The sequence below is a fragment of the Columba livia genome, chromosome 1 (genome assembly GCF_036013475.1).
Source record: "Columba livia isolate bColLiv1 breed racing homer chromosome 1, bColLiv1.pat.W.v2, whole genome shotgun sequence".
Taxonomy (NCBI): domain Eukaryota; kingdom Metazoa; phylum Chordata; class Aves; order Columbiformes; family Columbidae; genus Columba; species Columba livia.
In genome coordinates this window covers 64,573,531-64,599,043 of record NC_088602.1, presented here as the reverse complement: position 1 = coordinate 64,599,043, position 25,513 = coordinate 64,573,531, and the positions used below count along the sequence as shown (strand labels likewise).

Below are 25,513 nucleotides of genomic sequence, written 5' to 3'. Positions count from 1 at the left end.
TCCCCTTAATGTTGTGGCATGTGTCAAATAGGGGTTTCTCAGAAGAAGTGTGTCACAAACACACTTTAATCCTTTTGGGCCATATTCAGCTTGGTTAACATTTTGGAATTGGTAGCTTCAGGACCTGTCACTACGGCAGGAGGAGAGCACATGTATGGGAAGGTGGTACCGCTGCACTTGTAACACCAAGCGTGGATTCACACCGTTACAGCCTGCACGCTGCATGCAGAGCTGACATTTCCAGTCTTCTCAAGGCTGACTGTCACTTCAGTCTTCTCACTTTGGACAGAGTGTGAATGCAGTTGTGTTGCTTTACTGAACTTGGCTTACCCTTCCAGTTACTTCACACCTCCTCTCTGTGTTAATTTGGATAGGCCATTCTCATTGCAGAGATGATCTGGCATTCATTTAGTGGATTTTCTCAGTGTTCAAACTGAAGTGTAATATTACACAGCGTGTTCCTATTAATTGTGTGGTGCTCTAGGCAGAAGATAGGACAGAGAGTATATGTGTGTGTGCGTACACAGAACCACACACACCACAGGCAAGGGAGGGACTCCCATCTGACAAGATGTTTTATGTTTCAGTCAGACAAGTCTTGACATGTGTGCTTCATTAGCAGGCTCAGCACTGGATATACAGTGTGGTAGCTTGTTGTCACATGGCAGTAGTATGGCAAAAATATTGTAATACTGGCTTTTCTTTCTGACAATCTTTAATTTAGAGCTTGAGTATTTGCCCAGGCAGTATTTAACGGTACACCTCTTACATGTAATCCCATTTGCTTGCAGCAGTGTTTGCTTCTGTTCTGTAAAACTGAGCTAATACAGAATATAGATAATTATAAAGTGTTGAGAGTGGCTCACACAATTACTTCTGTATTCACATTGAGTAACAATACTGTAAGTGCTGCATAAATATACCCTATATAGCAGCGAATGCAGGGAAAATATCCCAAATGGGATTTCATAGCATTCTGAAAAAAAGGTGATCTAAGGTCACCAGTTCAGATCACAGGCTTCTGTCCAAGAAAGTACCCAAAGGCAATGCATTGATAGATCAGTTTAGAGTATGGTAGACTGTGTAAATGTGTCAGGAGTTTTCAAGAATATTTGGCACTTATTTTGTATCTTGAAAAAAATACACAGTTACACTGTAATGAAAATAGTGAAATCATTTTGGTTTAAGACCTTTTCATGTGTAATATGAATTCTGTAAGATCCAGTCGTTCAATTTGAGTGTGTTTTGTAGGACAACACAAACTTTCTGTCATTGCAAAGGATTTTGACTTTCTTGGTACATTTCTTTCATTACTTCTGCTAGGTCTCTAGTTCTGAAAACCTCTGAAGAAATATCACTAAGGTTATATGGGTTTATTTTACATGCACTTCTACACTGAAGTACTGTAATTTATAATACTTTTAGGTCTGCAGTGACATAAGATCCTACCTTTTCTCAGACAAAAACCTCCCAAGAGCTGTGAACTTGATTGTTAAGCGCAATATGTCCCCCTCCTTGCTGTTACTTTGCTCCAATATGACTGGGAAGCAGGTGTGCCAACCCCTATCAGGGTCATCTGTGGCCCTTCCTACCCATTTTGCAATCAATATGTGACATGAAGGCAGCTGCTGCTGTTCAGTAACACTATTCTAATGCATGGTGGCAGAGGTCATGTATACAGGCTCTTATCACTCTGTACATTGGAAGCCTTCAGTGCTTTGTAAGGCACAGGTTACTACTCTTCTGGCAGTATCTGTGAATTTGATGGGCATTTTCCTCATCTGCATTTTTATTTGACTTGATCTTTTCACATCTCCTTAATACACACCTGAGGTAATGGAAGTGTTTCATGCTCTCATTTCTCTCGTGCTGTCTTGTACGTCCCGTCCTGTCCTGGTGACTGACAGAAGAAGGAAGCTAGCTGAGACAGACTGGACTCAGGAAAGATGAAAACTGTTGATAAACAACAGCCTGGCAGTTTGAGGAAATCCAGTAACTCCAGTTACACGTCAGCATATTGTCAGGCTGCAGCTGATCCGTGCTGGTAAAGTGAGGACTTTTTATTGACTGGGGAAATGTACGGATTGCTGTTGACAGCTGATGATTCCTTGTAGTTTAGGAAGGTTGAAATTTTTGCCTGTCTGCTTAATCTGGTCACAGACATCAACTAAGTAGGTCATAGCAGAAAGAAGAGCTGCAGCACTTTTTGCCCTATGTTGAGTCCCATGGCTAACCTCGTAGTAGGCAAGCCGTGGGGAATACACTAGTGCACTGCTGATCTGTGCTGTTGCATCTCTCAGATTTAGTGCTTTAAAGCACCAGATGAGCACAAATGTGGGCATTTGGCTGTTTACTGCCCCATGGGAGCAATAGTCTTGCAGCCTTGACAACTGAACGTTAGTTCGAGATTAGTTAATAGCTTGCCGCTTCTCTCCAACCTCAAGAAAACCTTGCGATGTGAGCGCAAATGTGTTGTCTCTCTTCCCTTTGGTCTCCATCGGATGATCTAATGAAATGTATGAGTCTTCCTTACAAACCTTGCCATTCCTAACTCTCCTGTGGTTGTGTGAAGAGAATTTCAAGGTCAAATTTCCGGATCTGTGACTTAGAGATATGATATGAAATTGCATTAACTGATTCATTCAATCAGACAGCTCCAGAAGTTCAGGTAAGATGAAGCAAGGCTGTAGCATAGCTTATGTGGTGCTTCCCAGGTAAAAACATAGCTTGATCCAGCCAGTTCTAACATCTAGTCAAGAGTAGCATTGTACAGAAAGATACCTACTGAAGCAATGGAAAGCACAGCAAAAAGGGTGCTCTGGTATAGGTGAACGACATTTCATTCATATTTACTGACCTGTCCAGTAAACAGGAACAAAATGTCATTCACCTATACCAGACCACCCTTTTTTCTGTGTTTTCCATTGCTTCAGTGGTCAGCTTTCCAAAGCAACATCTGCAAGCTGTCAGCAGAAGATACACGCTTTCTGAAACCTGGATGTGGGTGTTGCCACATGTGTGATTACTTAAATCAACTGCTAAGAATAGTGCATTAGGTGGGGCTAAATAGCCATTCATTTGCAGCCCAGTGCAGCTTTTGTCTTTTATGTTACGGAAAATATAAATATCAGATCGCACAGACTGGAGGAAGGAAGATAAATTGAAACATTTTTAGATTGTTTTGTTTTTTTTAGGCAGAAGAACAAAACTCAGTCTGTGCCATTTGTATGACTATACATGGTAAAAACAAGTGTGAGCCTAGGTTAATGAGCCTTGCAGGCTCTCTTTTTCATTAAGCTCATTATAACATCCTTAGATATTACTGCAGAATTCTGGGATGGTTTCTGTTTTATAATTTCATTTATGCTAGAGGTACCAAACAGAAAAATGAAAAGATAATATGGTGGGAACAAATAAGGATGGAAAACATGTTCATGGGAGGTATGAGGACTATTTCTAAATGTGATCTATTAAAAAGACATGCTAGATGTGATAGATGAGATGAAGTTGCAAAATATCTTGGATATAGAGATAAGAATGTTATCTTATTTCAAATGTTGATGAGGCCCTATAAAAAGCAGTACTGCAGAAATATTTGACCTTGGTATGCAGACAAGGTATTGAGCTTGTTAACCAACTGATAAACTGCTCTGGAATTTGTTTGACCTGTTCTAAAAATGTGGTCATCCAAGAACGTAAAACAAAGGGCAGAAGGGAGTGTAGCTGCTGGTGTTCTTGAAGGCTTTAGATTTCACTGAAGAATAAATACAGAAAAAAGAAAGTGTCCTTGTGCATGGAGTTTCTTTGTTCTAAAAGGCTTGGCAGAGGGGCGGTGTTTGAATGCAGCCTCTTATCACTTGGTACCATACTATATCAGTACATCATCTGTCACTACACATCCTACTTGCTGTTGTTGCTGCTGAAGAACTACTGGTCTTCTTACAGGTCACCACTGAAATTGTCATGCTGAATACTTTGAAAGGAGTTAGGCCCACCAGAAACACCGACAGAGGCCAGCCTGGCCATCTGTGTTTACTTTTTATTGATTTGTCCGTCAATAGAGTATCTTGGAAAGCCGGCTGCTTCTCATATACATGTGGAACGAACATCTGATTCACAGGCAGGCACATGAAAAGTTTTGCTTTCTGAGGGACGTGCATCCAAACCACTATTAAGGTCTATGGCTGGTCAGCTACACAAAATGCTGGCAGAGAATCACAGGGGAACTGGGGCTGAAGGGGACTGGAGAGGTGTCTAGTGCACTCAGCTAGTCCAGTCTCCCACTCATGGAAAGGGCAGCAGTGGCCTATTGTGGCTTTTGCAATCATGTCTTGAAAATTACCGATCCTAGCAAAACATCAAGCAATGTCAGCATCCTTTCTGCTAATCTGGGTTTATCAAGAAGCCGAAATGCAAGTGAAGCAATATATAGGGTGTGATTTCATAGTGTTGCTGGCTCATTGGTTTTGTTTCTTTCTCTCTTCCATTACGTGACGTGGTCACAATAAGAGATGAACTGCATGCAGGGACTAGACTCATGCAAATTTTATTCTGATCTTTTAGGAGGAGTGCTTGGCAGACAATATTTAGGTCTTCTAAGAATAACAAGGTAGATACAAGTGTGTAAATACTAATCAGAAAAGTATGAAGGCATGTGAGGGGGGGAGAGGAGAAGAGTTACTGGGAGAGTTAAGCAGTGTAAAATTTCTTTGAGTAATTTAATGAATGTCGTGTAGTCTAGACATGAAAAATACTGATATCATCTTTAAATACAGATGTCATCATCCTGATATAGAATATTCCTTTCTAGATTCAGACACAACTCTGTTTTTATTTGCTCTGAAAATTCTTCTCAATATACCAATTTGTTATGGCATTTTGGCAGTGTGGAGGAAGGGCTAAATTTATAGCTGGTATAGATTTCTGTATCTCTTCTTGTTGGTGCAGAATTCATCCAGGATAGGGAAAGAGTTTCTGAAGGACTCTGTGCTGATGATTCAGCCTTGGACTCAGTATATCAAAGAATGGATTCCCGGGTACAGTGGTACCTGCTTAATAGGTTTTGAGAAAGGAGACACAGGGAGATTTAGACTTTTGCCCAGGAATGGCCTGAAGGGAGAGAAGAAGGAAGTAGAAAAGTTTGAGTGCCCAGATACATGCCACAATGGCATCCCAGCTCTCTCCTGGGATGAGATCTGGGTATCCACCAGGTGTTCTCCTTTCTTTCTTCTCCCTGTACTTTCTTATGAAGTAAACACAGGATGGGAGAGAATTGTACCAAACTGCAGTGGGTCTAACTGATCTGAAAGGCAAGCAGATTGGGACTGTGGAGCAGGATGCATCTCCTTGGTGGTACAGACACAGCATGTATGGTGGTGGAGTTCAGTAGCAGGAGGGTGACAAAAATATTCTTGCCTGCCTTAGAAGGCTAGGTCATACATTCATTTATTAGCTAAATGCTGCTTATAAAAAGTCGTTGAGAAGGGTGAGCAAAGTTTGCTGTTGGTGGAAGCAGACACAGCTCCATCAACTCTGCTGGACTCATGCCTACCTGATCTTGATCTGTTTCCACTTATGTGAGTTCAGTTCAGAAGTTCAGAGCAGACCTGGAAATAGTGAAACAGCACATCATGAAAGTTCTACATGCTAAACCTCCTGTGCAGCAGGAGGGAAGGAACATGAGAAAATGGAAGTGGCAAATATTACAGTGAGGGGCTATTTGAAGATAGGATGGAAAAGGAATGGTAAACTGAAGCAGGGGGATTATACAGGTTTAGGTCAGGAAGGAAGATAATGGAAAAAAGCAGGTAAAGTTATTAAGTCAGTTTTTTAGAGGAATACAGTGGGTTTTAATAAATATGTGAGAGGGAGAAAAAAGCCAATTGAATATGAAGAAAACTGTTCTGTGGCTAAAGGGTCATTGAATTTTCTTTTTAAATTAGAGAAAAAGAGGAGCAGCCTACTGGGAATTAATACAGAGTTTGTTAGAACAGCTGCAGGAGAATAGGTAAGAGAAGCATTGAATCTGTATTAATTGGCAGTTGTGGTTCAAGTGTGTTCCAAACTCTAAGTGAACTTTAAGAATTACAAGCAATTACTTTCCCGTAAGTATGAAGAACAAGAATGGAATCAGCATCGGAGATTTAGAAGAAACCGAGAATGGACGCGGCAAGGGAGCTGCAGACAGCACAACTGGTCTAGAGACTGTGGGACACAGAGCTGGGGTATGAAGAGGGGAAAGCTTTGGGGTAGGACAGTTACTAAAGAAGGAGCAAAAATGTTCATTATCTCATACTTCAGTCCCCAGTGAAGTAATTCAGCAAGCGCTAAATGGTTAAAACCATGGCAATTTGGAAACAGAACCAGTGGAAAGCTGGGGGAGGGATTCTTCCTATTTACTTCTCCTCTCACATTTTCAGGCTTTGGTTTTGTGTTTGAGGGCTCAGCTGATCTAGTTGGAGTAAGCAATCCCCTTGCCTATTCTGTTCACGCTGTGCCTGCATGGCAGTTTGTGCAATGGCATGGATCGATTTAAGGAACTGATCTAAGGAAAAGTAGTCTGGAGAAAAAAAATTATCATTTTGCAGCTGGATCAGTTAGTTCCCTGGTCCTGGTCTCCACGCAGCTTCACCAAGGGTTGCATCAACACATTGCAAATGATAGCGTAGGTTTAGGATGGGAAGGCCAGGTGCAAGGAGAGAAGCAGAAAGGGTCATCACAGCTCATACCGTCAAGGAAAGGAATGAATAACCAAGCCTTAGAGAATCTGATTGAAGTTTTTCAGCAGGTCTCCCTTCTGTATCTGTTCCTTCATCACTGTGTTGTTATGACCTGCTGTTCTAGGGGCTCTCCACATGTGCACATGTCTGTGGGGAAGTTTCCTGATTTATTATTTTGGGTTTTCTTCCTGTTGCTTTGAGCATCAGCAGTGGTACCCAAAGGAAGAACAAAGGTGGAAAGTAAGGAAGATACCCTGAAAGTGGGCAAAGTGCTGGTGTTGTATTCAGTCTGCCACACCTGCCTGGACTGAAATGTTCTTAAATGAAGAGGTAAAAGGAGAATGGGTCATGCTTGCACTGTACAAAATCATGTGCATCTGGAGAGCTACCTCATTTGACCGACTCACAGAACAGGGAGTCCTAGTTCAATTCCAGAGAACAGTTAGGACAGAAACAAAAAAGCAAAAGTTACTTAGTTATTAAAATAATGAACAGGGAAGTATGAGATGAGATTCTGTCACAAGGGCCTGGTGTTTTCTTAGATGTTGCTTCCCTGTTTCTCGCTTGCCTGTCCCCTCTGAGGCCAAAGCCAGCAATGCATTAACGTGACTTTTACTGTAAGTTGCAACCTCTGCGGGTAAGCAAAATCCTAAGAAACAATATCATTAGATTACAGAAAGGGGAATAATACAGTATTTCTTCACTTCAACGGATAAAATGTTACAGAGCTTATGAGATACCACAGACATTTAAATCATGTTGGATGTGATATATAATCTATTCTATTTTAAATACAGCTTAAATAATTGCAAAGCAATGATGCAATAGGATATTGAAGGGAGATACTTTTTACTTATGCTAGGTGTTTGTCAGATCCTCATTTGTTTAATTTGACTGGAGTTTCTAAGTGAGTGTTAGTTTAAGCACTTGTACAAATACTGTAACTATTGCAACAAGTAGGGATTCAAACAAGCAGCACAGACATTGGGATCCTCTTTTCAAATTGCATGTTAACACAGCTGGAAGGAAAGTAGCCTTTCAGTCCTGAAGCAGTGGAACACACCTCAAGCCATTTGTGACTGGATTGCATTAGGAATAACTTCTAGCTTTTAGCACATGCAACTAACTAACCGGAATGACTCTACAAATTATTTATCTTGGAACATTTGACTCTTGGCACCAGTTACATCCATTTCACACCATTACTGTCCAATCTAACCCTGCCTCAGGCCACATACAGAGATCATGTCTCTGTGCCCCCTACAGCTTCACTAATGTACAGTATCTGTATTTTGCTTGGTTGTGACATACAGGAACTTTTTTTTTCTTCTTTCATTACTTTTTTTTTCTTTTTTTTCCCTGTAATTGTGCTTTCTAATCATTGGCAGTTTTTTCCTCATTGCAGAGCAATGTCTTTTGCTGAAGTGGCAGCTCAGTATACTGTTGGGAAATAGTCCTGCCTCTCAGAAGAAGCTGAGGGAAGCTACAACAATAGATGTTTTTTGTTTCCAGTTTTCAGGATTCTGCAGAGATGCTTAGTCTCTATGAAACAGCTGATGCTAGGGAGCGTGGTCTTGAACGCTTCTTGTTCGGAAAGATGAGCAACTCAGTGGAAGGGGCAGTCATACTCATTGTGCAGCACAGTAGCTAGGCGGTGAAATGGATACTTTGCAAATGGAGACAAAATCTAAAAGCTACCCTAAACAACAGTAGCTCTGGTGGTAGGAGATGAGGCTTCAAGGCTACTTTTGGATTATAACATGACCTACTTGCTTCTCTAAAGCCTTACTTGTCAAATTGTGGAGGGAAGTTCCCTTTGCCCCCTGCATGTAGAATGCACATTGCCCCAAAGCAAAAGAGGCAGCAACCGAACCTGGCTGAGTGTAGTCTTCCTCACAAAGAGAAGGAAAGCTTGTTCAAGCAACATAGCACTGATTTGAGTGTAAATCTACAAGTGTAAGTTCTATATATTTAAAATTATAAATTGTAGAACTGTTTAATTACCTTGTACGAGAGGAAGGCTTAATCATTCAGCATGAGGTTTGCCATGCATCAAAAGCCTCAGGCTGAGTTAAAAAAAATGCGGAGAGCTCTTGAGCATTAATGAGATTTGCATTCTGTGGTTATAACAGTTAAACAATTGTTGGTTTATAAGGAAACACAAGTCCACATGGTTGGTAGCGGCCATTTCTTTGCAAGGATAGTGCATGTCTGCAGTGTGGAAACATGAAGTGCATTTATAAACAAGGAGGTCAGGCCATGCACAAGACAAACATTCAGTCCTGAAGGAAAGGGGAAAAGGGAGAGCTATTATATGGAAGTAAGAAAGGGGCGTAGTGTGGGAGTTGTCACTGCTCTGTAAGAGGTATCTAGGTGACAAAGAAGTGCTTTTTAGAAATTACCATTGCTAATAGAAGTCTGTGAGATCCTCCCGTGTTAGCAGTGCTGCAGTCACAGAATCGCAGAATCAGAGGGTGGCTGAGGTTGGAGGGCATCTCTGGAGGTCATCTGCTCCAGCCCCTGCTCAGGCAAGGCCACCAAGAGCCAGTTGCCCAGGAACACGAACAGTCCTGCTGTAGACTACGTCTCTTATCTGCTGCCACTGTGGCTCATACATGATTTTGATTAGATTCAGTGCTGATTTGGCTTACCTGACCTAGTACTCAAGTGAAACAAACAGAAGCAGTTGGCAGGCTCTTTTGGCTGAGGTTTCCAGTGTTGCCAATTACTTTAAGCAACAGTGAGAACATTTTCCTGGTGGTGACAGGGTCATTGTTATGTTTTCAGTAGGGCTATTTTTACACAGTGACTCATGTTAACGCCTGTTCTGATTTGGTGTTCTTCCATCTTCTCTGAAAATGCAGCAGGACTAATGCATACCCCGTAAGACTTGAGTAACTTCTGGATTTTACCACTAAGGGAGAGTTTGGCCGTGGAGTTGAAAATAGATGGTGACCTCAGTCACATTGTAGGTTTCTTTTAGCAGGGAAGCTGACATAGGTACTTCTGCCCCTTCAACTCTGCAGCCCTGCTATGAATTCTTACATTCATGTTGCTGTTCTGAGTTTTTTCCATGCAGGGTATTGTGGGGGTAGCTCCACAGAAACGTAACTATTTTAATGCAACCATTCACATTTGGAAGAAAAAACAAATATAAAAATGAACAATCTACAGGTTTATTTGGGGGGGGGGGGGGGGAGAGCATTGTTTGCATTGTTGTTTTTTTTTTGAGAACACTTTTAAATTCATGCTCTCGTTTCCTTTTAGATATCCATACTAAGTGTTGTAGTGGCTGTGGCATAGGGGTAGGAATAAGTTCTGGATGTAGATGGGAGAAGAACTTCTTAACCCCATGAAAAAGTGTTTGGTGGCACTCTACCCTGAAATAAAAGCATGCACTCTTAGGTCTTGCACCACTGTTGTGGAAACTAATAATTGTGTTTAAGGCATCCAAAGACTTGCTTCTAACACGTACATGTGTTCTTCTGAAAGGGGTGAGGGCTGTAGAGCTTAAATCTTTCTTTGTTAATGCACAGCTCTGTGTCCTGGACAGCAAGGAAAAGGTATCTTGAACTTGAGCTGAAGTAAGCAAGCCAGGACCTGCCTGGGGGGACTGGCCTCCTGCCATACTTTTCACTTCGCTGGAAGGGTGGAGACTTGTAGATGTGAGGCACTTCCCAGTCTCTCCTATTTCTCCCTCTTTACCTCCTGAGATCTCTGCTGAGCTGTGCCACTGGTGGCACAGGACATGTGGTGTGTAACTCATCCTACATGTCGGTCTGTAGGCTGTGCGGGTGTGCTGGTGCCAGGCCCTCGACTATTGAGGCTTCTGGCATCCCAGTTGTACTGGTTGGTATGTGGGAAACGGACAGACAGAAAGTGTTGGGTCACAAGAAGGAGGGGTGGAAATCAATAAGGTTTTCTTAGTTGGAATAGACACACAGGTTGGAATTGTTGAAACTACGTTTGTGAAGGTTGGTCTCTTGTAAAGGCTGGTGCTTCTGCAAGGTGTTGTCTTCCTCTTGCATGCATGGGGACATTACTGCTGGGCAGATTAGTTAGAAAGCTTGGTAAGGTCAGTGTCTGTACAGCAGCCTAGCCAGAGGATGTTTATGCCCAACATGTATTTGTTTATAGCTTTTTATTTAAAGAAGCCCATTGCTCCTACTTTTCAGCAGTAATTAGGAATGCAAATCCAAAGGGGAAGAGATGACAACATTTAAATGTTGATTTCTTTTTTTTTACTAGAGTCCAAGCTGAAAATTTAACACTTACTGTAATTCTGTGATGACTTTTAATGCCACACTAGTCACAGTTAAATAAACTGCGTTTTGATCCTGTGAATACTGAGTGGCTTTCTGCATGGTGAGATGTTCGGTGAGCCTGAAGTTGAAGGTGACTAGCTGAGAAATCAGCAAAGTAGCAACAGAGAATCTTTGCTAACTCTTTGTTAGCAAGCCTCAACACATTTATCTGGTAATTTTCGTTAGATCCCAAAAATAGAGTTGAAGACTTCTGGTGGAGGGAAGATGAGTCTCAGACTTTTGACAGGGACCTGATCCTGTATAACGCTTTCATCTTCCTTGACATCTGTGTGTCATTAAGACTTAGTATGGCACAGAAGACTGAAAAGGAATTGTAGAGCTAAGTGCTCACACAAGAAATAATACATATCTGGCTCTCTTTCTGTGCAGGTTAGGCACAACTTGAATTTTTAACTGAGAAGACTTCTCATTCGGTGTTTTTAGAAAAGAAACTTCGACTTGCAGTGTAAGCAAGTTCCTTTTCTCAAGGTGGAAGATCATTTGTCTCACTCTTGATTAATCATTTGGGTGAATGGAAATACATTGTCATTGTATTTCCAGAAGCCTGTTATAGGAGAATTGGTTACAGACAATAACAAAAAGTTAATAATACAGGAATGAGTAATGTTAGAGCGTGGGATCACGTTAATTTATTTTAGAATGTTATTATCAGCAGGTCCTGTGGACCTGGAGAAGTTCTACTGATCAGCAAGTAGTTTTGTGTAACTTTTGTGTAACTTAAGCAAATGAGAAAGATAGGAAAATAAAGGTTAAATTTCTATTAATAGAATCCTCCTTAAATCACTTATCTCTGTTACCTATCTTGTGAAGTGAAGCTTGTGGTGGTAGAGTGTCTTGGAGTTTAACTCTTCTGCTGCTCAACTGGCATTGAATCAATATACAGTCAGTTTGCATTTGGAAGGTTATTTGTGTGATGAAAATAACTAGTTACCTTAATCTCCCATTCGAATGTAAACTCTATAAAACTTTTCTAGCACTCAACTCATTAATCAGAGGTCAAGGAGAAAATGAAGTTTTATGCCTTTGCCATCACTGACTTGGAGCAATTAGGCTGGTGGCCATGAGGATAAAAGCTTCTATTTCTTGTCCTGTGAGTGCAGAAAAAGTTGTTCTTGCCAGCGTCTGGATTATCCTGTTGGTGGTTAAACACATCTGCACATTCTTGTGATGAATATTGAATAAAGGGGAAATAATAAAAACAAATGTTTGGGATATTTCATCACATGCCACTATCCTTTTCTCCTCGAGTGCTGGCTGAAGTTCAGTTTGTGGTTACAGCACAGCTGGGCAGTCATTTGAATACTTAGACTGTTTGGATTTGCTTTTATTTTGACTGTATTTTTTTTTACTTGTCTTTTTCAAAACTAAACCTTAAAAAAAAAAAAAAAAAATAAAAGGAGGGAGAGGGGACCGTAGTGAGTTCTGAGCTCCTCACTCAGTTTGTTAACCTGAAGAGATGTTACAGGCTCAACCCCAAAAGATGCCAAGCCTGTTACCCTCATGTCAGAATTGAAAACTAAAGAAGGTGTAAGCTACTTCTTCTACTTTTTTATTGTTGCTCTCATGATTTATGCTGAATATTTACATGGTGCATTTCAGTAACTGGAGCACATTTGCCAGAAGTGATTGATTTTCCTTGTGAATGACAGGAATGCAAAAACTTTTAGTTTATATAACCAATTGATTGAGTTAGACAGTCCAGGTCAAATTGAATCACGGTGTGTGCCAGCCTCTGTTGTATGTACGTGCCTGAATATATGCATGAGCTTACCCAAACATCTGTAATAAAAGGAGAATATAAAATAGCTTCTAATCTTGTACATTGTATAGGCCAAATTAATTTTGTAGAATACAGGATATTTACTGCCCCTATCTCCCTGCAGATACAGCATTATATATGAATGTTCCTCATTTTGTGTGAAAGAGAATTATACTATGCATATGCTTTCATAATTAGCTTAACAAAAATGCTAAGCACTGATACAATCCACAAGTTTTCCCTCATTGTGTGCCCCGTCACAATTTTAACAGCACTTGAACTAGTGACGTATACATTATGAAATCCAGTATGCAGTGAAATTGGAAAGAAATCCTTTTCCTGTCCATTCGGTTTTGTATTTTGTTAAGAATGTGGTTTAATGATCCACTTAGGCCAATCCCCTGCCTCTCCATGAAGCACAGCTGCATTTTCCTGCCATTTCTCAGCAATCATGCGACTGGCAAGGTCTCACCAGGCTGAATATTTTTCTAACATGCAAGGTTAGATCCACATCACATCAGCAAACTGCTGCTCTCACCGTATGGCTACACTTTGTTGACACGAAGTAGGCAACACCTGACTGTGTACCTCGAGAAGAGTGGGAGTGCCTTCTGTGATCCACTTTTGCATCAATGAAAGTCAATTTTCCCCCCACTTGCAAACTTTCGGCATTCCCTTCTTGGAGCGGTCAGTCTCCGTGATGTGATGGAGTGAGTGGTGTGGCAATGGGTGCTGGCAGGTTGTAAGGTGCTCATTGTTGTAAGACCAAAAGGTACACTTGTTTTAGTGGTTATGGTGTTAGAGTGCTGCCTGTGTGCATCAGCAGACGGCCTTGGAGGAGACACTGGGTGACTGAATGTTTCTGTACTTTCCCTCTGGGATTTTGTCCCTAGATTCTTCTTTCCCCTACCTCATGCCACCACCAGCACCTTTACCTCTTGGATAGTGGGTAAGTGGCTTCACGCTCAGCCACTGCCACTTGCCAGGTCAGCTGTTGTCAAAAAATACCTTGAGACTGGAGCTCATGCTTGTTTCCTTTTCAAAAGACAAAATGCATGCATGATAATGTGCTGCTTGTATTTCTTCATAAAAACAAATTAGGATGTTTGGGTTTGGACCTTGTTAAACTGCTGTGCAAACCCACCAAACTAACAACAGCTCTTAAATAGTATGACAATAGAAGCAAATATTATTCAATAAAACTTTGCCTTTTTTTTTTTTTCCTCCTACAGGAATATTTTTACCCGAAATACTTGGGTGAGTTGCAACTTTTACTTCACTTTGTGGTAGTGCTGGTATGTGGTGCCTAACATTGGAGCTTGTCACAACTGAAGTCTCTGCTAAGGAAAGTGATGGAAGTCTGATTGCAGTAAACATACATTTCTAACTTTTAAGATAGACTGTATGTTCCTTATGTGATTTTGTTTTTTACTTATGTGTAGACTTACATACAGAGATCCTGTGTGTGTTTTCTGCATGTTAAAATGTTTGTGTTGCATTTTTATCTGTAGCTTGCAGCATTAGTAAATAATTTGAAGTCTTCTAGCTTTTCCCCTTCTTAATTAACTTAGCTATTATACTAAAGAATTTCCATATTAAAAAAATCAAAGTGCCTTTATTGATTGATCCACTGACTTACTCTGTTGACTCTCTCATAGTCATGGCATCATATTATTTTCTATTTCTGTTTAATATGTAGTACTTAAGATCACAAGTGCCAACAGTTCTAGAAAACTTCATGTGCTTTTTAGATTTTTTAAAAGATTTAGTAGGTAAAACTTGAGTAGCTACTAACATGCTTTTAGAATCATAGTAGAATCTGGTAAAGTGATCACCCTCTTCAGATGACTTGTAACTCAGAGCTAAAAAATTTTGATGAATTTAAGAATTTTAAGGCATCTGGGAGATTATAATATTGCATAGATTTTGCATCCACCCTCCAAATCCTTGCTTAATGAATAAACGGGCCAGGTATGATTTTACATGCTTTGAACAGCTGCCGTGTCATCATTATAATAACAACAATTTCATTTTCTGTTTTTCAGCTTGCATTCAGAAATATGGGTCGCCTTATACAAGAAGTCCGGATTTCCTTACATGCGTTCATAGTAAGCATTTTTGTTTTGTACATTGTAGTTAAATGTTCACTTGTGTTATCTGAAGGAATGGAACCAGCTCAGCCATCTCCATTTTAGATAGTATTTTAGTATTTGCCTTCCTATTCTCCAGGCTTGAGACTCTGCATTGCTTGTCCTATCTGAGCAACAAAACAAGGTCTTTTCCCTCATATAACCTATTGCCATCTTTCAGTGCTTTGGTATTTTATGATGCAACACAGTTCTTTCCCACCAGGTTTCCCAAGGTCTAAATAGTCTGAGAAACAAGAGGGACAAGAAATAAGATTTGCCAGGAGGTTGTATGCTATGCTTGGCCTTTCATTTTCTTTTTTCTTGAATGGTAACTTTGGCTTGTCCCTCTCAAGGAATGTTAAAGAAAGGTAATAGTTAAACCCAGGCTTGTGTCAGACTTCTTTATGTTAAGGAGATCAGTTTCATGCATCACATGACTGTGGTTTAAATATTGCAACCTTTAAAAATTCCAATCAATCTGGAAGTCAACCTGATATCTGTGTAGAAGGAAAAGGGGTATTTGTTCATCACTAACACTAGAGATTGGAATTTAATTAACTCTTCTAATAGCTTTCCAGTTCCCTTTTGAAACATAGCAGTGCTAAAGATATAAAGCTGAATAAATATTCTAAATATGTTCTGGGAGAAGATCAGTTCAAATGAGGAGAAAATCACATGTATGTATATTACTTTTCATTTTTACCCCTGTGGTTCAGTCTCTTACTGTGGCCAGTTTGATTAGTCATGTGTTCGTACCAATGCTACCAAAGCAGGATCAGGATTTAGTCAAGCTTTCATGTTCATAAACTGTGTTACAGCAACTTATTTTGGAAGAGTGAATTCTAAGGTTAAGAAGTGGTGTGTCAAAACTTGATATGATATCCTTGATATCCTGATATGATGCAGCAATATCACTTATGGATGCTATAGTCCTCTGAACTGGGAATTCTCGGACCTGTGGTACCCATGTGGGCTGCGGTGTGCCCACTCGTTCAAAGTGGGATGTGAGGCTGAAATGCTTCCTCTTGCTCACATGTATGGCACAGCAAAGAGGTGGGAGTTCCTGCTGAAAATGGTGGTATCAACTAGGAGCACTTGTTCCAAATAGTTACTAATGTTTTGGAAATGCGAGGCTGAAGGGCAGGGATGAAGAAATCTGAAAAAATGAAAGCTGAATAATTGTTTTTTAGGGATTTTTGCCCATTGCAGATGCAGTGGTTTGGAAATAAAATGATAATATTTTCCCCCGTTAAAATATTAAAATGTTTTTAAATGGCTGAGTTTTGGCTAGCCATTGTCAATTCACAGGGGTAATGGAGAAGGAGCCTGAAACACTCTTGGAAGAATGACAGGCTTTGTGCTTGGCCAGTTCCAGTGTGCCTCTTAATTTTTCACAGATGCTGCCAAAAGGCTGTGTGGCTCTGAGGGGTTGTGCCTGCAAGACACTTTTAGATTTTGTTTCTTAACAGTCTTTGTCCTCTCAGAGCGAGGTAGTGGAAGGCTCTTTTAATCTAGCACACAAAGATGTTGCACAACCCAGGGGCTGGAGGGTGACTAACTAGACAAGTTTATACTGGAAATAAGGTACAAATTTTAACTGTGACAGTGAGTAGACATCTTGGGGTTGCATTTGAGGATTCTCGGTTTCATAGGACATTTAGATCAGGGTTACAGGTGGGGTTCAGCTCTGGGTTCAGAGAGGTAGATGCAGGTGTTTCCAGCACAGGTACCTAATTAGTGGTTTTAAAGGGATTCCACGGACCACACTCTCTCTGCTGGAGGAGAGCTGAATCACTCTACAAACTCCATTTATTGTACTGACTAGATCTCCACTGGCTGCAATGAGCATTTAAAGCAACTGCTTTGCAGATAGATGCTTGCCTTACACATCCATACCTGTACTTTGGCCTGCAGATCTGGATCATTTTGTAAAAGAGATTCTGTAGGTCAGCTACGAATTAGGGATTTGGTTCTGCAAGAGTTTGGAAAACTCTACAGGATTTTTTGGAAACGAAGCTGCATGTGGCCTTAAAAAACACAATGGGATTTTTGTTAGGTCATGTGTGTCTGCTTTTTAATAGTGAGTGTTGTAATCTTCACAACCTAGCATTTTCCCAACGAAGTTTTAATTTGTACCATTTTGTGAATATCAAAAAATAAATTAACAGTACAGAGTAATAAACTGGAAGGAGAAGTCAGTGTACTTAGGTAACATTTTGTTTCCATACAGACTTCCAAAACAGAACTGGTAGTTCTGTTCTCTGTCTGCACTTAGGAACCACGCATGTACTGTCAGACATAGCTCAAAGCACACAAAAAGTTCATGCTCTTCATTACTTTTAATACTTTTACTAAAATCTGTCATGTAGATAAATTGAAATAATAGGTCCATTTTGTCTTTCCATGGTTTAAATTAGGAGCACTTTCTACAATGTTGGCAGAATTGCACAGCTGTGAAGCCACCAGGAGAATATAAGGCTGTGTCTGATGTTCTCAAACTCTCATGATAAGAGGAGTGAACTATCAGCAAGTATTGGTGTGATAGAAATATCCATGGTCATTCATGCCATTAATATGGGCTGTGTGCAGCTAACTTCAGTCTTCAGATAATTCAGTGTGCAGTGCAGCCCAACAATCAGGTCATTTTTTCTTGATAACTGTAACACAAATGCTCTCCAACATTTGAGTATGTGGTCTTACCTTATTTTTATGCCTAACATAGCAACAATCTTAGTGGCTGTCCAAAAGTCCAAAAGGCAGTGGGACAACTGGAAACACAGGAGGTCATGTGTGAACATCAGGACACACTTTTTCACTGTGAGGGTGACTCAGCACTGGCACAGGTTGCCCAGGGAGGTTGTGGAGTCTCCATCCTTGGAGATACTGAATAGCTGTGTGGATGCAGTCCTGGACAACCAGCTCTTGGTGGCCTTGCTTGAGCTATGGCATTGGACCAGGTGACTGCCAGAGGTGCTGGGCAATCTCGACCACTCTGATTACTGAAATTCAAATCTAAGGCAGTCAGTGCAAACAAATGGGCTGCTCAGTGCTTTATAAGACATCAAAGGAAGTTGCTTCTGCTTGCACTCACAGAAATGTTAATGTTTTTTCAAAGCAGCCTGTCATGAAAGTGACTTTCAGAGTAACATAGAGAAAGTCAAGAAGAGACATGTAGAAGCAGTATAATCCTGACAAAAGTAGGAGTTAATCCAATCCTTAATTTCTCTCAATTTGAGAAGTCTGATGGGGCTACTAATCAACAAACAGTTCTCCCTACATACCTCCTTGCCACCACCTATGTCCATCAATTCACAAGTCATGTTTCAGAGTATCATGAAGAGTCTGAACTGGATGTTGGTCTACCGAAGTTGGTCTCAACAGAAATGGTGCATGAAAAGGGGTCTTCACTGCCGCTGCTTGCTTAATGTGTACCCACTGAGCACTTTTTGCACTGCAAATCTAGTGTCACAGACCAAACTTGGCCTGCAGTGGGCTGTTGCTAATCACATGCTCTAAATGTATCTGTCTGATTCACTTTTCTCAAATTCTTCCTTTGGTCTGGACTGAACTGGATTTCTTGAGTAGTAAGGGTGTGTTGCCAAGGTTGTACAATTGCAGAAGGCATTTGTTCATGATAGTGCTTCCTTTAGAGACTGGTAGCTGCAGCTGCTGCCAGCAGTTCCTCTATCATGCATCAAAAGGATTGGGCAGAATCATTGCTTTGTAGCTTTGCCATCCTCACTCTTGCATGGCTGCTCAGGCGCAAGAAACTGCCAGATACGTTCTTCAGAAGAGAAGCCTGGATATCATGCGTTCATGCCATAGGACTTTCTTTTCCAGTGCATTCCATGTGCTGGTGAGCACAGAGGACCCTGGGACTGACCATTTAACTGCTCCAGTGTAGAAAGTCAGCCCCATTGTGAATATACATTCATTCAGGTTTGCAGCGGCTCTGGTCAGGTTCAGATGTCCTCTGAAGAAGGTGGCATGCACGTCAGACTGGACTGTGACTAAAGTTCACCCAAGTGTAGAAAGTCTGCAGAAGTGCCCTGTCTCTTCTGAACCCCAGCGCTGGGAGGGGATGTATAAACAGAAAGGCCTTCTGACTAGGTGAGCTTTGCGGTCCGCAGACTGAGCTTCTGCACTGCTCTTTCTGGTTAAGGTGGTGGAAACAGTTAACACATTAACGTTTTTTGAAGATTACTGACCTAGAACACGGATGTAACGGGTTACTACTACATTATAGCTACCGACTCCTGTTCTGCAGGGGCAAAGGTATTCTCTCATCCTTCCTTTAGCTATCTCTGCAAAGCATTGTCCCTGGGTGTTTTTCAGATAGCTGATTAGGTGAGTTTGGACATATGACTTCCATTCATTGAACAGTTACATGATAGTTTGAAGTTTGTTCCTCTAATCTTCCTCAAAGCATGGTGACTACCATGAAGAATGTCCGTTGACAACTATTGGAACTTGGCTTAAAAATCAGTGGCAGACTTTACTCCGTTGTGGCCCCATAGGAACGTTGTGCTGTCTGTAAACTGGATTAGGGGTTTGCTATTCTTGTGCTGCTAACACATTTATATTTCTTTTTATTCTCATTCTATGTAATAGAAAAGCCTAAGTTGGACAGCTCTGACACAAATTTCAGAAATAAACCTTTGCTAGCAACAAATCCATCAGCCCCAGTAAGATCCTCAGTTGAACTACCAAAAGCACTTGAAAAGAGTACCTGTTCTTCCTTGAGTACTTTAGTTGCTATACTACCTGCTTTCTGTTTTCTACAAAACTAGGGAGAGTAGCATTAACTTTCTTAAAAATGAGCTACTTTGAGTTGTTTCTTTCAGGACGTGCCCTTTCAGATACCGGGGTGGTAGCTCACTCCCTTTTGCAATGAAATGAATTCCACTGCACATGCTTTGCAAAATTCCTGGCACAGCTTGTTTGGCATGTGAACACTAAGAGTTCGCTTCCAGTTTTGCCAGGTGCGGGTATTTCTGATAGTGATTCTCCACTACTGTTTAAGCTTCTTGACTTTTAATGTGAGTGAAACACCTGGTTGTCAGTGCCTTGAATTTATTGTTCTGTTTTGCTTGTGTTGTTGTTTTTTTTTAAATTATTATTATTTTTATTCCTAATATAAATCAGATTTGCCAAACCAGTGTTCTCCTGATCCTTGTCACAAAGAGGGGACTGTCAAATGTGAAGATCTCAAGGGAGACTTCTATTGTGAATGCAAGCGTGGCTGGCAGGGAAAAACATGTGAAAAAGGTAATTGGGTTTCATCATCTTTCATACCTGTAACAAAGACGTGTTTGGTTTTCCTATCTTTTCAAATGGTCACTGATACTGTGCTGCACAAGTGAGAAGTCACAGAATTGAACCTGGGTTGCACACTGCTTGTGTTTTTACTCTTCTGTGAAGCAGGTAACTGTCATGTCAATATTTTTATATATCTTTAATCTCAGCCAGCTTGGTCTCAGCAAGGTAATCTAAGATGTTATGCCGCAACTTTCTGTCCCACTCATCTGAAAGGGGCAGCAGAAAGAGAGTTGTAGTGGCTTTTCAAGCAGACCTGCCTCAGATTGCTGCTGTGAACCCAGATGTAACAGATCACAGACTGCAGAGCCAGAGAAGCTGGATCACCCTCCTTTCTAGCACCCCTGCCATGGGAACAGTGACTTGTAGCAGGCAAGTTGGGGTTTGAGTCTGGTGATGCACAGACCAATGAAATTAGTCTGTTAAAGCCTCCTTGCTAGTAGGACCTTATTCCATGTCTGCTTAATCTCACTGTGTATTTCCATCACCTCCAAAGAGAATATTCAGGCAGAAACTATTTGTGCAAGAAGTTCCAGGCCCCCGGAGGGCTTTCTCTGTTCCTTTATGAAATACTGAAGTTATCTTCCTGCCTCTTGTTTTCTGGCTTTTTTTTTTTTCCTGCCTGCAAGGCTTCCTGTCAAGGCCACCGCGTTTCTGCCTGCCAATATTAAGTAGTTGCCAGAAATCACAAACAGCCAGTCCAGAGTTGTGGCAACCAAGACAGCAGGAGATCCAAAGCCTCTCCTTCTGATGTAAATATTGTGGGGAGATTATAGGATCACTCAGAAGCGGCTTACTTAAGCATTTGAGACCGTTGTCTGATCAGTATGCAATCAGCTTTGACAGCTCAGCAACAGATCAGTCTAGAGCATATCCCCTCTTTTTCTTACAAAATGCCATGAAATGTGCTTTTCTACCCATCAGCCGGCTCTAGAGTCCCATATACAAACAGGACATTGAGGGTGAAATCCAGGCTCTACTGAATTTAACAGGCTTTTGCTGTTGACTTAAGTAGAGCACTGTTTAGCTCACGGTGCTCAATAGCTGTGAACTTAAAACTTCTTGTGTTCTCATGAGTTCTGTAGTAGTAAGGATATATTGTTCTTGTTTTATTTAAAGATTGCATCCCAAACGTACTGGTTATAATATAACTGTAAAAGTTAATTATGGTATAAAATACATGAGGTATAATTAGTTTGCTTCTGCAAACAAACTTTTTTGCCCCCACAGTGGCTAAAGATACTCTTTACATTCTCAAAGCTGTGAGGGAGGTACTCAGTTACAGTTCCTTCTCTATCTTTTTTATTATTACATGAACTTGAACTAATGTACTTGAAGGGTTTGAATGAAGTCTTTGTACTTTTTGTAATCACTGCATTGCAGATGTCATAGTGTTTCTCGTTTGGTCTTTCTGCTTCCCGACTCCTGTCCCACTCTCTCCCTCTGGATTATTCACAGAGATGAAAAGCTGACTGTAACACTTCCTTTTGATGCAGATATTGATGAATGCCGAGCGCAGAATGGTGGCTGTAACCAGGTCTGCTTCAACACACTTGGCAGCTACCGTTGCTCTTGCTACAGTGGTTACGCTCTTAAAGACAGCAAAATATGTGAAGGTAAGCTTTGCTGGGCCTCTCAGTTTACTTTGTAGAATGGAATCATAGAATTATGGAATAGTTTGGGTTGGAAGGACCTTCAAAGGCCATCTAGTCCACCACCCTGCAATGAGCATGGACATCTGCAACTAGATCAGGTTGCTCAGAGCCCCGTCCAGCCTGGCCTGGAATGTCTCCAGGGATGGGGCATCTACCACCTCTCTGGGCAACCTGGGCCAGTGTTTCACCACCCTCAGTGTAAAAAATTTCTTCCTTGTGTCTATCCTGAATCTCCCCTCTTTTAGTTTAAAACCGTTACCCCTTGTCCTATTGCAACAGGCCCTTCTAAAAAGTCTGACCCCATCATACAGGCCCCCTCTAAGTACTGAAAGCCTACAATAAAGTCTCCCTGGAGCCTTCTCTTCTCCAGGCTGAACAAGCCCATCTCTCTCAGCCTGTCCTCACAGCAGAGCTGTTCCAGCCCTCTGATCATTTTCGTGGCCTCCTCTGGCCCCTCTCCAACAGGTCCATGTCTTTCCTGTACTGAGGGCTTCAGAGCTGGACACAGGACTCCAGGTGGGGCCTCACCAGAGCAGAGCAGAGGGGCAGAATCACCTTCAGTGGATGTTTAGTGAGTTGTGACTGTATTTCAGAGAGCTGGGTGGCCCTGAGCAGCCCTGGTCTACTCCCTCGCCTAGCAGAGACTTGCTGGTAGCTTCTGTGAGCTGCTCTCTGCTGGGGTTGTACTGGGTGCTCCAGCCAGCACGACATGCCTGGGCTTGTCAGCAGTCACACCATACTGGTCTCTAACATCATAACACAGGCCTGATTCACAGCGGATTTGTGGCTTGGATTGTGCTAAATTGGTTTAGCTGATCGGTCCTCATATCCTGACATTGTGAGGAAGAAGGGATGGACAGATATGTTGTTATGATTTTTTCCAGTCTCACAGTGTCGGGGTATATAAAGCCATTTGTTTTTCTTTTGTGTGTTTCTTATTTTATTTTTCTAAATTTGGACATGTGCACCAACTAATAAATTCAGAGAGGTACAGATGGATAAAATCACAGCAACAGAATATTAATAGCTGTAGAAAGGCCCCAGTGAGGGTTGGCAGCTATTTTACATAGCAACTGAGAACAGAAAGTGGGAATCTGAAGTATCTGATTGAAACTGCAGAATGAATTTACATAACCAAAACTTGAGCAACTGAGATTTTTAAAGTGTTAAGAAACTGCATGCTGAGACACAGACTCCTAATGATCACATTAATGTTAAAAGTATGTGTATCTCATGAAAAAACAGGCAAGTCTGTGTATATATCTCTTACAGATGGATGTGATCAGCTATTTCTAAACAGACTACATACCTGATACGAGCAACGTATTAATGCTACCAGCAAAACAACAAAGACCAGGATTTTATTTCTGCGTCACTTCCACTTTAAAAAGGGATGACTGTATAAATAACATGGTACCCATTTCTAATGGGAGCAGCTCCCTAGAAGAGTCAGCTTCACTTTTGAATTGTCCTCTGGTGCCAGTTGGTACAGACAGGTGGATGGCGAGTGGGTTGATAATTACATTTCTTTTCATGTGTATGTATATTTGTATAGTACCCTAGTTCTGTCTATTAGAGCATCATGAACAGAGCGTATAAGCATTCTGTAGCTTCAATGTGTGACCCTCTGGTTGCTGAGGTTGCTGTCAGCTGTGGCTAATACTAGCTGAGGTTTATTAACTGCATTTCAATTTTCTTTCACGTTTATTCCTGTCATTACATGCACACAGTAAAAAGTTGGGGTTTGTCTGTGGATTGGTAGACTATGCCATATAGTATGCTAGATAGACTACCATCGGCCAGTTCACTCATACATGGGAAAATCACAAAGTGTAACACATAGTTGTAGTTTTAACATGTACTAGAAAGCAAAAGTAAATATTAAACTCTCGGTGTTCTGCAAATGTTTTGTCAACACCGGGATTTTGCTGGGTATTAGTTAACACCTTAGAAAAACACTTCTTTGTTTTTGTGGACCTCTGGTTCCAGTCCATTGCCTGCCTTCATGGTGAAACCCCACATCATCTCTCAGACATGACTTACTCTCTGTGACAAATTGTGCTGCCTCAGTTCCCCTTTGCCTGCTACAGATTAGCAGATTTAGATCTTAGTTTTGTAAATGAGTGAAAAATTATTGTTTGCCTGTCAGAGGAAGGAGAACAGAAATCCGTGATGCTCCACAGGCTGTGTGTTTCTTCTGTGTTTTGGTAAAATTCATACTGTTGTTCCTCTTCACTGCTTTTTTAACCTGCAGTTTCAGCCCCCTGGATGGAGTGGGGCTTTTTGGTTTTGTGGGAGTTGTTTTGTTTTGCAGGTTTTCTGGTGACTCACTTTGCATTGTTGGTTAATGGCTTAAAGAAAGAAAGACCAATTGGTTTTGAAAGCCTGATGTCACTTCTTATAGTTAGCTAATGCTAAAGGTAGATTCTTAAAGGTATTGTTTTTTCAGTTATGAAAATAAAATAGGTATCTCTTGATCCTGAACCCACTCCAGAGTGTAAACAGTGATTATACTCACCTGAAGTCATGTTGTTTAACTGCTTGTTTTGCAGACATAGATGAATGCACAGCATCAGCAGACATCTGTGGAGAAGCTCATTGTAAAAATTTAATAAGCTCATACGAATGTCATTGTGATGCAGGCTACAAATATGATGATGTGAGAAAGACTTGTCATGGTAAGCTCATGTTAACATTTGTTATATGATTATATACATATACTATATGTATATACATACGTTATATGATTTAAAGCTATAAAAAGCCAGAAATTTAGTTTCAGGCTTCAATAAAAGCTTTTTTTTTTTCAGTCTTGCTTCCACACTAGACTTCTGTTCCCTTTCCCAAGTTGTGAATGAGTTTGCAGTTTGAGGTCATCCTTGAGTTCATTGAGTTTGCAGTCATCTTTGATGACTTGAATCAAGCTGTATGAGCCAGAATACTGAGATTTCTTGAATTTATGACAAGTACAAAATCTAGTGGAAGCTCAGAAGCATCTGTGCATGTTGCTGTCTCTATAGGGCAAGAAAAGTTACACTACAGTAGCTGTTGTTCTTTCAAAATCTGTCTTGTGGTATTACTCTGAAGGAGGAGCTTAATATGCATTGGAACCATGCACACTTCTGCTGGCTACACTGCCTGCAAGCTTTCTCAATGGAGTAAGTTTTGAAAGTATTCCAAAACGAGCATTGTTCCTTGCCTTTTGTCTAAGTTAATGTAGTTAAGTTACTTGAATCACACACCAGCCAGCCCCACCAGGCTCTAAGTGTTTATCTCTGCCTGATGAGATCCCTATGGGCCATCACAATTTGTTTTCCTGCATTTGTTTGTGAAGCGGATTAAAATAAGTTGAAGCAAAAAAAAAAAAAAAAAAAAAGGAAAATAATGAATGAGAGACTCAGCTTTTACTTGTCTGTTGAGGATCCAGCTGCTGAGTAGCAATGAAGCAAGCAGTCCCTGAGTTGAACCTGAGCTGAAGGAGGAGAAGGAGTCCGTCAGCATGGGCGAGCTGAAGGGGCCTGAAGGGATCAAATCTGTCTAGAAGATAAAGCCCAGCACTCTGAACCAGCAGACAAGGAGCTGACCTCTGCTTCCAGCCTTACCACTGACT

The 25,513-nt window shown here is 41.1% G+C and overlaps 1 protein-coding gene across 1 annotated transcript in view; it reads left to right on the top strand.

Moving 5' to 3' along the window:
• GAS6 (growth arrest specific 6) overlaps positions 1–25,513 on the top strand; it is a 43,056-nt gene that overhangs the window by 1,413 nt on the left and 16,130 nt on the right. The window contains exons 3-7 of the mRNA XM_065059541.1: positions 14,036–14,060; positions 14,849–14,911; positions 20,078–20,200; positions 21,745–21,864; positions 24,456–24,581. Coding sequence (XP_064915613.1) covers positions 14,036–14,060; positions 14,849–14,911; positions 20,078–20,200; positions 21,745–21,864; positions 24,456–24,581 — 457 coding nt within the window. The remainder of the gene's footprint in view (positions 1–14,035; positions 14,061–14,848; positions 14,912–20,077; positions 20,201–21,744; positions 21,865–24,455; positions 24,582–25,513) is intronic.